The 14036-nt window shown below is 45.7% G+C and overlaps 1 protein-coding gene across 1 annotated transcript; it reads left to right on the top strand.

Moving 5' to 3' along the window:
* The first annotated feature begins 992 nt into the window (after positions 1–992).
* Positions 993–13892, top strand: RTRAF (RNA transcription, translation and transport factor). Its single transcript, XM_062495018.1, has 8 exons — positions 993–1126; positions 1856–1980; positions 3305–3404; positions 5997–6083; positions 6985–7073; positions 9915–9983; positions 12737–12785; positions 13532–13892. Exons 1-8 carry the CDS (start codon positions 1066–1068, stop codon positions 13684–13686), a joined length of 735 nt encoding a protein of 244 aa, XP_062351002.1. The 5' UTR covers positions 993–1065; the 3' UTR covers positions 13687–13892.
* Positions 13893–14036: the final 144 nt, after the last annotated feature.

Here is a 14036-nt window from a genome sequence, read left to right as displayed (position 1 = left end):
CAGCCACTCGGGGCTGGGGGGGACGGGGCGGCCTCGTCTTCCCCAGGGAAAACCATTCGGGGGGGAAAAATCCCTTCTGGAACTTTCACCTGGCGGCTCCCCAGTGCTGCCCAGTACAGATCACTTCTCCCCAGTTCAGCTCAGTGCTTCTCAATGCTCCTCCACGCAGCTCCCAGAGCTTCCAGCACAGCTCTCCAGTGCTCCCAGAGCTCCCAGTAGAGCTCAATTCTCCCAGCACAGCTGTCCAGTGCTCCCTGTACAGATCCCAGGGCTCAGTACCCAGTCCGCAGTGTTCCCAGTACAGCTCAGTGCTCCCAGTACCCCTCCCAGTACCCAGCACTACCCCCAGTACAGCTCCCAGTAGCCCTCCCAGTACCCCCAGTACAGTTCAGTGCTCCCAGTACCCCCAGTATCCACCAGTACAGCTCCCAGTACAACTCAGTGCTGCCAGGAGCCACACTACAGCTCCCAGTACAGCTCCCAGTAGCCCCAGTACCCCAGTACAGCTTCCTGTACAGTTCAGTGCTCCCAGTACTCCAGTACAGATCCCAGTACAGCTCAGTGCTCCCAGTACAGCTCCCAGAACAGCTCCCAGTATAGCTCAGTGCTCCCAGTACCCCAGTACAGGTCCCAGTACAGCTCAGTGCTCCCAGTACCCCAGTACAGCTCAGTGCCCCCAGTACCCCAGTACCCCCAGTACCGCACCGCCCCAGTTCCCCGCTGGGCGTACACCGTGCCTAAGCCACGCCCCTCAACTGACCACGCCCATATCAGGGACCGGCCCAATCAGGCCCCGCCCCAATCAGGCCCCGCCCCAATCAGGCCCCGCCCCGCTGCTGCCGCGTCCATACCCGAACCAGAACAGCTACTTCCCCTTCCGGCAGCGCGTTCCGCGCTCTGATTGGTAGAGATGGCCGCCGCTCAGCGCGCTGTCCAATGAGGGAGAAGAACGCCGCTCGGGGGCGGGCTCTCATCGCCTTCCGGCCCGTGCGGAGCCATCGGCGCGGCCTGAGAGGGGGAGGCGGCGCCGGCACCGGGATCGGGATCGGCTCCGGTACCGGGACCATGTTCCGCCGCAAGCTCTCGGCACTCGACTACCACAACCCCGCCGGCTTCAACTGCAGGGGTGAGAGGCTGCGGGGGGGCCGGGGAGCGACCTGGGATGATGGGATGGAATGGGATGGAATGGGATGACGGGACAATGGCATGGGGTAGGATGGGACGGACTTGGCTTTGCAGTCCCTTCCCGCCAAGCCATTCCATAACTAAAGCTCATCCAGAGCCAGATACCCCAGCTGGGCTTTGAGGGAATGGTGACACCCCAGAGCTGTGACCTCCCGTGTCACCCAATCTGAGCATCCCCGTGTGTGCCACAGCCTGGGAATTGTGGAATTCCCGCCCCCAAAAAGCAGGATTTTGGGCCAGCGAGCAAGAGGAGTCAGCAGTGAATGGAAAAAAATGTGCAGCCACAATATTTATGCTGTGGTTTTTGAGAGGAATTGGAGATTAGGGCTACATGTGTCGTGTTTGTGTTGAAAATAGAGTTAGAAACTCAAATTCTCTGTTATTTTTTTCAGCTTTCTCGCTGTGCTTCATAAGTTATGATTATCTTCCCAATTAAAAAATAATCTGTTGGCCGATGTCTTTAATGAGGTCAGTCAGTTACAGCCAGTTTGAAAAATGAAAACCACTCAGAGTTGATTTTTGGTCAGAGAATGCACCATTTTAGTGGGTTTGTTATATAGAAGCATGGGGTTTTAATTGTAAAAAGTGCTCAGAGGCATCAAGATTTGTATGAATCGGATCCAAACTTCAGATATTCTTTAATTCCTGCCTTGTTTCCTCCTCCCCACAGATGAAACAGAGTTCAGGAATTTCATTGTCTGGCTCGAGGACCAGAAAATCAGACACTACAAGATCGAGGACCGAGGGAATCTGAGGAACATCCACAGTGAGGACTGGCCCAAATCCTTTGAGAAGGTATTTCCTTGCTCCAAAAAAGTGCTGGTGTAAATGATCTTTCACAGCTGCTGTAGCTTTGGAATGGAAATAACTCTGGATATTTCTGCTGTTACATTTCTAGGAATTTCAGTGTGTCATTGAAGCCAGACTGGGGGAGTTTATTACAATGGAAGGATTTTCTGCATAGTTTTCCCTCGGCTTTGTTTGTTTAATAGGTGGAGTATCCATCCTAATCTGCTTTTTGTTTTTTGGGTTTTTCTTGGCCTGATTTGATTCAACTTTTGAAGCAGAAGGAAGGCTGACTGCAAATAAACTTTTTTTTTTTCTGCATCAACGCTCCTCCTGTACCAAAAGGAGGTGGGTGAGGCTCCTTCAGACCTTGCCAGCATTTGGGGGAAAAGCTCATCCCTGCACCTTCTGTCATTCCAGATGGATTTTCTGGATCCAGATGGGCTCTGGGTGATCTCTGTGTTCCCAAGCATTTCCAGCCACCACAAAGCTCTTAAGCTTTTCCTCTTGGTTCCCATTTTCCTGCTCTGTAATTCCCACTTCTTCCCAATTTTTTTTTTCCCTCTCCTGGAAATTCTTGCTTTGCTCACTGCCCAGGAGTTGCAGTGCTCAGAGAGAACCTGAATTATTCCAACATCCTGTAGGAAAATGGGAATATCTGGAATTCCTGGCAGCAGTGGTGCCTTTGCTGGCTTGGTGACAGTGTCCAGTCCATAATTTCCAGGGAATTCCTGCTTTCCAGCCCCTGGCATCTTTTTCCCATCTGTGTGGCCCTTCTGTGTGGCCCCTGCACAACAGAATGTCACCACATCCTGGTTTTTGGGGGCCTTGGCAGTAGCCAGGGCTGGATCTTGTGTTCTGTGTTCAGAACAGACAGAACCTTAGCCTGTTTTTGTCCCCTCTTATTGTACAAAATCTCTATAAAAAGGGAAAATTCATTCTGCTTCTCCAGGGAATCCTGTGGTTTGTGGAAGCTTTAGGTGGCTTCATTCCAGGTGGGAAGGCTTTATTCCCCTTCCCTTGTTCCATTTGCTCTGTGACAGAGAGTAAAGCAAGGGCATTTTGGCTTCTCTGGGTGCAGTCTGACAATAAAAAAAACATTAATTAAAAAGAAAATTCCATTACCAGGTGTCAGACTTGAGCTAGAGGTGGACTGGGACACTCCAGCACAGATCAGATGCCACAGCAGGAATTTCACAGTGACACCTCTTGTTAATTAATATTTTCAGTGAGGCCTGTTGGAAAGTGACAGTTCACACAACAGTTCAGTGCTTCCAACTGATTGATCCAGGTCACTAAAATCCATTTGTTTTCTCTTCTTTTTGCTCCCCAGTACATGAAAGATGTGAACTGTCCCTTCAAAATACAGGAACGACAAGAAACAGTGGATTGGCTTCTTGGCTTGGCTGTGAGGCTGGAATATGGAGATAATGGTATGAGGAAATCTGTTTAATATCTCAAAATGGGAGGGGAATGGGGGTTTCTGATAAATTTCACAGAATCCCAGGATGGTTTGGGTTGGAAGGGATCTTAAAGATCCATGGGCAGGGGATACCTTCCACTATCCCAGAGTGCTCCAAGCCCCATGCAAGCTGGTCTTGGACACTTCCAGTGGTCCAGGGGCAGCCACAGCAAATCTGGGCAGCCTGTGACAGGGCTTCACCTCCCTGCCAGCCAGGAATTCCTTCCCTTTTCAGGAACTTTGCAGTGTTGCCAGTGCAGGGTCACTCCCTCTGTTCTTTGGAGCATCCTTTCCACGTTCCATTTACCTTGGAGACAGTTTCACCTACAACTTTTATTGTCAAAGCTGTGATGTCCCTGTGCTTTGTGACAGCTCCATCCACTGTCCAGCCCTCCTGGGAGCCTTGCTAGAGCTGGAATTTGTGGGCAAAGAGCCAAATGTGTTGTCTCCTCCTTGAAGGCTTCCCATATTTTCTTGCTGTTTTTTCTGGAAAGAAATCCAAAGGCATTTGGATTGAAAGGAATCTGTGAAGACCTTCCAGTCCAACCCCCTGGGCAGGGCCATATCCAGCCAGGCCAGGTTGCTCCCAGCCCCATCCAGCCTGACCTGGAACACTTCCACAAAGGATGCCCTGCACTTCTGCAGGTGCTTCAGGTAGCACTTCAGCAAGTCGGGATTTTCCTTCAGTCTGGAGAGCAGCTTGGAGGTCTTGCAGGAGCATGCATCCTTCCTGCCAAATCTCTGGAAGGCACAGGGTGACAACGTGGTGACAGGGACAGAGGCACCTCAGGCCTGGCTGGGCTTCCCCAGGGAGCAGCATGTGTGGGAATCGTGGAATGGTTTGGGTTGCAAAGTCCCTTAAACCCCTTCTCATTCCAGTCCCCAGGAATGTAACCCTGTCCTGGTTTTCTCCACAGTGGCCAGGACCCACCTGTTCCTGCTGGGGCTGGGCACAGTTTGGGAAGGCCTTTCCTTGTCCCCATGGGCTCCTGGCCACTTGGCACCACCCTCCCTCCTGCCCTTGCCCCTCCCTCACCTTTCTGCAGTGATTCCTGGCTTTCCCGCCAAGGAAAACCCCCAGGAGCAGCAGGCACAGGGCTGAGATGCTCCAAAAAAACACCTCTGGCATGGAGATGCCCTTGTGGGCACTGCCCTCCTTCTCCAGCTCCAGGGGGGGCACATCCCATACCAGGGTGGCCCAGGAGGGTGGGCAGGAGCGGGTGGTGCTGCCAGGGTAGAAACAGCTGAGCCCAAGGGCCACCAACAGGAGCTGGTCCAGGCTGGGCATCCTGCTGGGATCCTGCTCAGGCCATCCCGGGCTGGCACCTGGGGCTCTGCAGTGTGGGGACATGAGGTGTCACCCCCACTCTGTCACCAAGTGTGCTGTGATGTCACAGTGCCCTGGCACGCACCATCAAGTCCTTCCCCTGCATAAATTCACTCTGTTGTTAAGTTTCCATCAAGATCAGGCAGTGTTAAAAGTGTATTTCACTTCTTTAAAAAATTAAACACAATTTCATGTGCTTGTTTCCACCCCATACTCAGCTGTGTCTTTTCAGCTCCTACAGGACTGGAGCAGCATAATTTCATTTGCTCTTTTATTTTATTTCTGGATAGAGCCAATCCCATTGTAGGTATTTATCCCCTTCTCCCTGTGGGACTGCCTTTATGAGAACTTCCTCTGAAGTGTATTAAGTGCATTATATTTAGTACTGCATTTATTCAGTGAAGTTATTCTTAGACACGTGCCCCCCCCCCCCCCCTTTATTTTAACAAGGAGTGGATGTGGAACCCTTGGGAACTAGGACAAGGTTATGAAAAAGTGGAGTTAAATGTCCCCAGTCACAGCAGTTCCATCTCCTCATGGAGAGAGTGGGAATACAAATGTAATTACTGGTGGCAAAATAACAGCAGCCAAAGTGCTGGTTTTCCATTACCATTAATTCCTGCAGGGCTGACCTCTGCCCAGAACAGGAATGGGATGTAAATACCTGTGATGTGTTTCTCGGTCCCACATGATGGGCAAAATGAGCTGCCTGTTCCTTGGGATTGTGTGAAAAAGGAGGAGTTCAGGAGATTCCATCCTCCAGAGGAAAACCCCTGTGTGGGCTGTGAAACAAATCCTGAACTGGAAATGTTTGATTTGCTTATCAGGACCAACATCACACCCTGATTCTTGATCCCTGCTTGAGGCAGAGGGCCCTGGCAGGGGAACTGGTGGATTTTAAAAGTGGCAGATGTGGGAGATGCAGCTTGTTCAGCTTTTTGGGGTGAGGCTGTGATGAAGAGCATCCTGCCCTATATACAATTGTGGAGCAGGCTCTGAGGCTGAGGAATCTCTCTGCAGCTGGGAGCTCTTGGGGCAGCTCACTGGAATGGGGAGCTCCAAAAATCCCAGTTAATAAACCCAGAAATTTCAGTTTATAATCCCACAAGGCTCTTGGGCAACCACCACACCCCAAAAATCCAGCTGTAACACCACAGCTCCATGCTAAGCTTCGAGTTAGTTCTTTTTGCCATTAGTCCTGATGATTTTTTTTGTGTTTGCCTCCTCATTTTGCAGCTGATAAGTACAAGGATTCCACCCCTGATGGTGCTAAAAACGCTGACAACACAGCAAAAAATGCAGAGCCACTGATCAACCTGGATGGTGAGTGTGGCACAAACTCCTGGATGGGAATGTGCTCCATGGCCTGGGTGTTCCTCACACTGGAGGTTGGTTGATCCTGTGATGCAGATTTTTTTTTTTTTTTAAGCCTCATTTAAAGCTTTAGGAATGCAGAGCTCAGCATGTACATGAACAGCTTTGCTCTGTTAATCATAATTACTTATTGTAGGTGAGGGAGAAGTAGCAAGATGTCTTAAAAATAAAAATATCTAAGGAGATATGATGGCAGGCTGGTTACTTCCATGCTGTCAGGATTTTCATATTGGCTCAGTCTTTCCCAGCTGTTCTGTCATAATAAATTTAATATTTTCTTTACTGCTGGGCACAGTCACAATAAATCAAAAAATTCTGGGAAAGAGCTGCTAAAATCAACCCTAAATCTTCCAAATCTTTTTCCATTCCTCCATCACCAAGAAAGCAAAGATTGATCCTGCCCTCACCAGCAGCAGATTTCTTCTGTGCAGGGATAAAAAGATGCAAAATAATAAAAGTAATGTACAGAAGAGAATATCTGCCTGAAATTTAATTTATTTTCAAACACTTCACCTGGTTATGTAGCCCAGTGTTGATTGCTCTGTAGCCAGATTGTTTCTTCACTGCTGTGTATCCATGGCCTTGGAATGATGGAATTAGGATTGGAAAAGCCCTCTAAGATCACTGAGCCCAACAATTAACCCAGCACTGCCACATTCACCCCTAAATAATGTCCCCAAGTGCCACGTCCTTGTTTTTTGAACACTTCAAGGATGGTGAGGAATTGCCCTTGTCCCTCCTTAAGAGCAATCCAATACCATGGAGTCAGGAAGCCAGTTCTGCCTGCTGGAATTAGTTAAACCAAAAGAAATTACCATTTCTTTTGAATGATAATCCTTATTTTTTCCAGTGAATAATCCTGATTTCAAGGCTGGGGTGATGGCTTTGGCTAATCTGCTTCAGATCCAGAGACATGATGATTACTTGGTGATGCTCAAGGTGAGTTTCACACTTTTCCCACCTCCCTTTTTCCTTCTTTTCCTCAGTGCCTGGTGTGTGTTGGTAGCTTGAGTTGCAGTTACTGATAAATATGAATTTTTAAGCAAAGATAGGAAAAATAAACCCCATCTCTGTGTCTTTTCAAGCAGATAAGAGCACAGAAGATAAATCATGGAAATTCATGCAGGGAGAATTATCCTGGTAAACAATTTTAACTTGAGTTCCTTAAGGAACATCCTCAAAGAAGAAGGTTCTGTTCCCGTGCTTGAAATTAAAAGAGAAACTAGAAAGTCTAAAAGTTAATGATGCCAAGGATGTTTTAAAACAACATCCAAGGGAGAAGCTACAGATCAAAGTTTCCTTTTTCTTTTGGTCCTATGAACTGTTTACTCCTTGCCATTACTGAAATCAGTTACATTTAGTTTTGACAACTAATTATGGATTTTAAGTGCCTTAAATAGACTAATTTATTTTCTAAAGCATCTTTTTTATGCCTTTTACGAAAATTTCTGACTTTCTGGTGGAACTCTATTCATTTGGGGTCAAACCCATACTGTTTGTTTTTTTTTAATTAAAAAGACATTGATGAGAGTGTAAAATTCAAAGTTCCTACTTGATCATGTTATAATATGGGAATAAACTTAAATTTGTTTGGCATTAAAATAAAAGCATTTCACTGATTAAAAAAACCCCATGAAGTACTGTTCATGACAATAGTTGTGATATTTGCTGAACTTATTTTGGAGAAACCAGAAGCTGTGGGTATTGAAGTTTATTTAGTGTAAGTCTCTAGCTCTGGGAAGAGTATTATGGTAACCTGATTTCTTAAGGAATTCTCAGCCTGCAGTTATTCCATCCATTTTTTTTCTCCTTCTCTCCATTATGGTTTCCTACTTTTCCTTCCCAAATCTTAACCCTTCTTCAGTCTTTTAAGAAGTGTGGAGATCTCTACCAAAAAATATCTCAAAACCCCACAGAAATTAGTGAAAAGGGATGTCAGGCAGGGAGAGGAGACCCTGGGTGTGGTGATATTGAGGATTTGCAGCATGAATGAGCTCAGGTCTTTACCAAAATTCCTTCAGATCTTCTCCCAGGGCTGGCAGACTTTACTGGGTCTATAATTCTGCATAAATGTGTTTACATTTCTTTCACTATTGCCACATCTCTTTTTGTCAGACAGGTTTGGCCAAAACCAGCCTGAATTTTCTTGCTTTTAATTCCAGTCAGGGTGGATTCCTACAGTGAAAATCCACATGCCAGGAGCAATGCAAAGCTGGTTTTGGGGTTGAGATGATGATATTAGAAGGTGTCAATCCAACTCTTTAATTCTCCCCCACAATAAGCAGGTTTGCAGGGAATTTCTGATTCCTATTCAGGCTTGGACACTCAGGTGTGGATGTTTTGGGAGAGCCAGAGGATGCAGGCACACTACAGACATCTGGCCAGGGTGAGCAGAGATTTACATCCCATTTTCTTCATTTAAACCTGGCAAGTTGGTCAGAAAGCATCTGTGGAACACAGTTGGATATTTCCTAGTGCCAGAGGCACTTGGAATTCTCTTCCACAAGGTCTGGTTTCACTGCTGGAATTAAACTCCCCATCAAACCATTCCTTTGTCCAGGCCACTTCCTTCAGTGACAGATTTCTAGAAGTATTTAAGTGACAACTTTCTGGTATCAGCTCAACTTTAATCATGACCAAAACTGGGAGAAATCCTGGGGCAGAAACATGGAGCTGCTTCTGTCACTCTTGGCTGCTCATCAGGGAGAGTCTGAGGAATGTGTTTGACAGAGCCAGTTCTTCTTTCCTGTGGAAATCTGCCTGCATGGTGTTCCTGCAGTTATTTTTGGAGGCATTTGGAGCTGGAGGTATCAGTAACTGATAGCTCTTGATAGGATTTCACCCCATGTGCTGGAGCCAGGGAAAACAGATGAGCACCAGGATTGTCAAAGTCAAAGCTGCTCTTGTTCCCCAAAGTTAAAATTACTTTCTTTCTGCTCTCAGTCTTTTCCAAACCTGCCTGGGAAGCCTTGCTGCAGGTTTCTTTGCATATGGGAGGTGGTTCAGCACCTCCTAAAAGATGCTGCCACAAACATTTCCTTCCCAAGGCAGCATTTCCTTCCCAAGGCAGCATTTCCTTCCCAGAGGAGCTGCACTGCTGCAGAGTTAAAGGTGTGAGAAGTCAGGAAAATAAGATTGGTGCTGCTGTTTTGGGGTTGTGATCAGCTTATTTTGGAATCATGGATTTGTTTAGGTTAGAAAAGACCTTGAAATCATCGAGCCCACCACAGCCATGTGTCCCCACGTGCCACATCCACACAGCTCTGAAATCCCTCCAGGGATGGGGATTCCACCACTGGGAAACCCTTTCCAATGCCTGTTCACCCTTCCCAGGAAGAAATTTTCCCTAATATCCACCTTGAGGCCATTTCCTCTGGTCCTGTCCCTTGTTCCCTTCGAGGAGATCCTGACCCCCACCTGGCTCCTCCCTCCTGTCACCCTCCTGAGCCTCCTTTTTCTCCAGGATAAAATTCCCAAGCTTTCCAGGCTATTCCTTGTATTTTGCAGCTTCTGTCCCAGGAGTGGCAGGAATTAATGGTGTGAAATCAATGTCCTTGTACTTCTGGTCAAGCTGCCTTGCACACCTGGGTGAGATCCTACATGCCAAGATTATTCCTAAATGGAAGGGTTTAAGGGCTGGAAGAGTTAAAAAAAAAAATCAAACAAACATATCACAAAACTTGGTTTGAGGTTATAATTTTGGCTCCTTTTCCTGTGGAATTACTGAGAAATTCCTCAAGATGTGCATTAATTCCTGTTCCCTTTCCATGTTTTTCCCAGGCAATTCGGATTCTGGTTCAGGAGCGCCTGACACAGGATGCCATAGCCAAAGCCAGCCAGTCCAAGGAGGTTTGTACCCATGGCCAGGCTTAATTATTCCATTTTAATTAGTGAAGATAAAGCTCTGTCCCCTCAGTCAAAACCAGTTCTCTTCCAATACTTCATTTAGGAGGATGGTGGAAACCTCATTGATCCAACCATGGTGATTCCAGTGGATCCAGGGCATTGTGGAGAGCAGTACATAAAGCTGCTTTTGTTCCATTTAAATACAAATATACCTGTGTGAGAAATCATGGAATAGTTCTTCCCTGTGTTCTTTTTCCAGAGGATTATCCTGACTTTTTGCTGCAGCAGGCCTGTAGTGTGAGGAGAAATGCACAGCTTGGTTTTCCTTGGAATTAACAGTGTTGGTTGCATAAAGGGGTTGAAATATTCTTTGTATGAAGTGTTTTGCTTCTTGTGGACACCTCACATGGGTTCAAGGAATGGGTTGTTGGAAATCCATCTCCTCCCTCCTCTCTTCCCCAAGAAAAAGGAGTGGGGAAGGAAATTTCTGCCCTTAAACTCAGATTTTTGCAGAATTCTTCGCTGTCTGTTGAGAAGATGTTCCAGAGGATGACTGTGGGTTTTTAATTTGTGATTTCCTCTTCATTCCAGATTTCTCCAGCATTTTGGCAGAGCTGGGAAAGGCTGGGAAGGTCAGCTTCACCTGCCCTGCCAGGTGTATGAGTACAAGTATCCCTGCTAAAGCAGCTGGATCTGCTCCAAGAGCCCAAATTCCCCCTTTTTTTTTTATTTTTGGCAGCTGCTCATAACAATCCATGATTTATTTGTTTATTTATTTACTATCATCACCCTGCTGATGGTGTTTTCCAAGTGGGAATCACAGGTGCTCTGAGTTGCTGCAATTTCCAGAAGCATTGGAAGGATAAATCAAAGCTCTGGACTTGCAAATCTATAAAACTGTTTAAAGAGCAAGAAAATAGGAAAGCAGCTGAGTTTGTCACCTTCATTTTGGGTTCTGTAATGTTAATAAAAAGCAGCTTTTAGTTGTTGTTTTCATAGCTGCACAGCTGGGATTAAAATGGGATTTTATTAGAACAAGGAATTATTTATTTTTTCCTGGTAGGGAATTGTTCATATCTGATAGATCTACAGAGCATCAGCAGGGCTGAGATGTCTCTGGCTGTGATATAATCTGATTTTCCTTAGGAATGCCACATTCCAAGGGGTGTGGAGGAAAGGGGGTGGTTGGAAGCAGGAAAATCTTTGTCAGGAGGGATCATCAACATGTTCATGGGAGGGGGGAAACAAAAGAAATATCCAAGCAGAGAGGATGGCTGGGTTAGGAATTAAAAAAAAAGAAAGGAAAATTAGATTTATTCTTCATATTTTGATTTGTAAATGGCCATATTTTCGTGCAGCATTCATAAATCAAATTTGTAGGGAGTGAGGCTGGAAATGAAGTTGTCTGTGTAGTTCCTGATGTAAAGGTGCTCTTTTTTTCTTTTTTTTTTTCTTTTTTTAGTTTATTCGCTGAAGCTGCTGCATAAAAGATCACGAGCTTGTAGTGGGGATTCCAAAGGCAGCTTCCCAAAAAGGATCACACTTAGGGAGGGAGGGAAAGGAATTTCCTGTTACCAGGTGACACTGGAGGGAATTTATCCTCAAAGAACTGCGAGGGGAGGAAAAAAAAAAGGACAAAAAAAAGACAATTTTTCCTTGGGAACACCCCAGGCTGGCAGTGAACTCTTTGGAACCTTAAGTACAAACCTTAGTTCTTACCAAAAAATCCATGTAGGAAGTCTGATATTTCTGGAATCTCTCTGAAGTGGCTTTAGTGGCATTTTTATCACCAATTTTAACAGTGGAGATGGATTTTTAAGATTGCAGTTGAACGTGGATTTTACTATAAAGGCCATGGAAAAGCCCCATTTTTTGCAAATGAGTTGCAGCCACCAGTTTGTGTTTAATGTGTGTTTTGATCAACTCAGATTTATTTTTTTTTTCCCCCATCTGTATAAAAGCCTTTAAAGGAAATTTTCACTGTCTAAAAGCTCTACAGCCCCATCCCTGCAGAAATTAATGGTATTGAACTCTGATGTTTTTGTTGTGGAAAATGCAAGGCTTTTGACAAATGTTGAAAAACCTTACTGAGGGTAGTAAAAGCAAATTCTGGGAATTTAAATCTAATTTTAAGTGCGTGTTGAAGCTCCCTGAGTAATGATTTAGTGTGACCACTCTTCTGCAGCTGGACAGGACAAAAGAAACAGCAATGACCACTAATAAATTTTGCCCTGAGTGTTTTAATAGAGAAAATGTTTAGAAAATAGAATATTTTCCTTTATTCCCAACCTTAACACTTGAGCAGATGCTTCTGGGGATGTTGGTGAACTCAGCAAAATTTGATTACAGAGAATTTCTGCAGATCTTTGCAATCAGCCCTTGCTCAAAGCCTGGCAGCTGTTGAAAGGCAGAAGTTTCTAAGAAAGCCCAGTTTTGTTTTCCTGGGGAGCTGCTGGATTGGGTGATGCCTCCCAGTCCTCTTGTTGGCCTTTTAAGGATTGAATGCAGGCTCTGTGTATCCAATGAGGAATTCTGAAGCAGGAAGATTTTTCTTTAATAACACTCTGGGTTTGGTGTTTCGGGACACAAAAGGAGTTGTTTAATCAGCCACAGTGACTTTTCAAACTTTTCACACTTTTTTTTGTCTAAGCAAAATCTGTATTTTCTACCCCAGCTACTTGCTGTAGTACTTGATTTTATTTACCAAACATCTAAAATGACATTTTAACAGGGTTTTTTTTTTTCCCCTTTTCTAGGGTCTGCCTGTTGCTCTGGAAAAGCACATTCTTGGATTTGACACGGGAGGTGAGCGCTGTTCCTAATGTGACTTTTAAATGGGAATGTTTGCCTTTGACAGAGTTATTACTGTCAAATCCAGGGCTGATGTGGACAGCAAAAAACCCTGGAGTGGAAAGAATTCCTCCCTCCCAGCTGGTTATTTATGAGCACTCCTGAGTATTTTGGGTTTGGAGCAGCAAAGCCTCAATCCAAGCTGTTTGGAATCTGTTTAAATAACAGCTTTTAATGGCAGCCCAAGGAATGCATCCTGCTGTTTGTAAATCCTGCTGCTACCAGCAGAGGACAGCTGTGCTGCTTCCATGGATTTCAGCTGCCTCTTTTTTCCTAAAATCCCATCGAGGTGTGACCTGATGGATTATTGATGAACCTGATGGATTATTGATAAGGAACAGCCAGCTGACCTGGGGCTCCACGGGCTTGGCTTCACTTCTGCTCCACGTCACTTAAATCACTGCTTGGAATGTTTCACACCAACCTTGGAGTGGGAGGTTGGAATGAGAGGATCCTTAAGGTCCTTCCAGCCTGTGATTCCCTCATTCCCTGACCCTGCAGGGCTGCAGGATAGCGGGGAAGGTTTGGATTCCACCCTATCCCTCCCCAGCAGCAGGGAAAGTTGTTCTCTGCTTCCAGCCTGGAAATCACCACCAGGAACAACACGCAGAGCATTCAAACTTCCTTAAATCCCTCCTGGGAGCTGAAAATGATGGATAAAATGATGGCTAATTGCAGCTCCTCTCTGTGCCCCTCCCCAGATGCTGTTATCAACGAAGCTGCCCAAATTCTGCGCTTGCTGCACATCGAGGAGCTCCGGGAGCTGCAGACCAAAATCAACGAAGCCATCGTGGCTGTCCAGGCCATCATTGCTGACCCCAAGACTGACCACAGACTGGGAAAAGTGGGGAGATGAAGGGAGAAAAGCTTTTACCCCCGTGTGTACTTAGTGCAATTAGGAACCACCTACAGCTCTCACTCTTGGCATGCAGTTCCAAACGGGATTAATTTTGCCTGTTTGGAAAGAAAACAGGAAATTGAATCCTGACTTCTGATGAATTACCAGTTTTTTCTTTAAATAAATGAAATTGAGGGAAACAGACAAATTGTTTTGGTGAGCTCTGAGTTGGTAAATAGGACTTTTTTGGGTTTTTTTTCTCTGTGTGTATGTCTTTTTCACTGTGTTTGGCTTTGTGTTGAGGGGAATGTTACATAAAATATTCTTTTCCTGAGGTCCTGCCCTAGGAACAGCTTGCTCCTGGCTTG

This window comes from Cinclus cinclus, chromosome 6 (assembly GCF_963662255.1).
Source record: "Cinclus cinclus chromosome 6, bCinCin1.1, whole genome shotgun sequence".
Classification (NCBI taxonomy): Eukaryota; Metazoa; Chordata; class Aves; order Passeriformes; family Cinclidae; genus Cinclus; species Cinclus cinclus.
The sequence above is the reverse complement of the archived record's forward strand: the minus strand, read 5'-3'. Positions and strand labels throughout refer to the sequence as shown.

Excerpts from the sequence above, each read along its gene's own strand:
- RTRAF (XM_062495018.1), top strand. The coding sequence starts at position 1,066 with ATGTTCCGCCGCAAGCTCTCGGCACTCGACTACCACAACCCCGCCGGC. Across the intron at positions 1,981-3,304 it reads GGCCCAAATCCTTTGAGAAG|TACATGAAAGATGTGAACTG; the intron begins GTATTTCCTTGC and ends TTTGCTCCCCAG. Across the intron at positions 3,405-5,996 it reads GCTGGAATATGGAGATAATG|CTGATAAGTACAAGGATTCC; the intron begins GTATGAGGAAAT and ends CTCATTTTGCAG.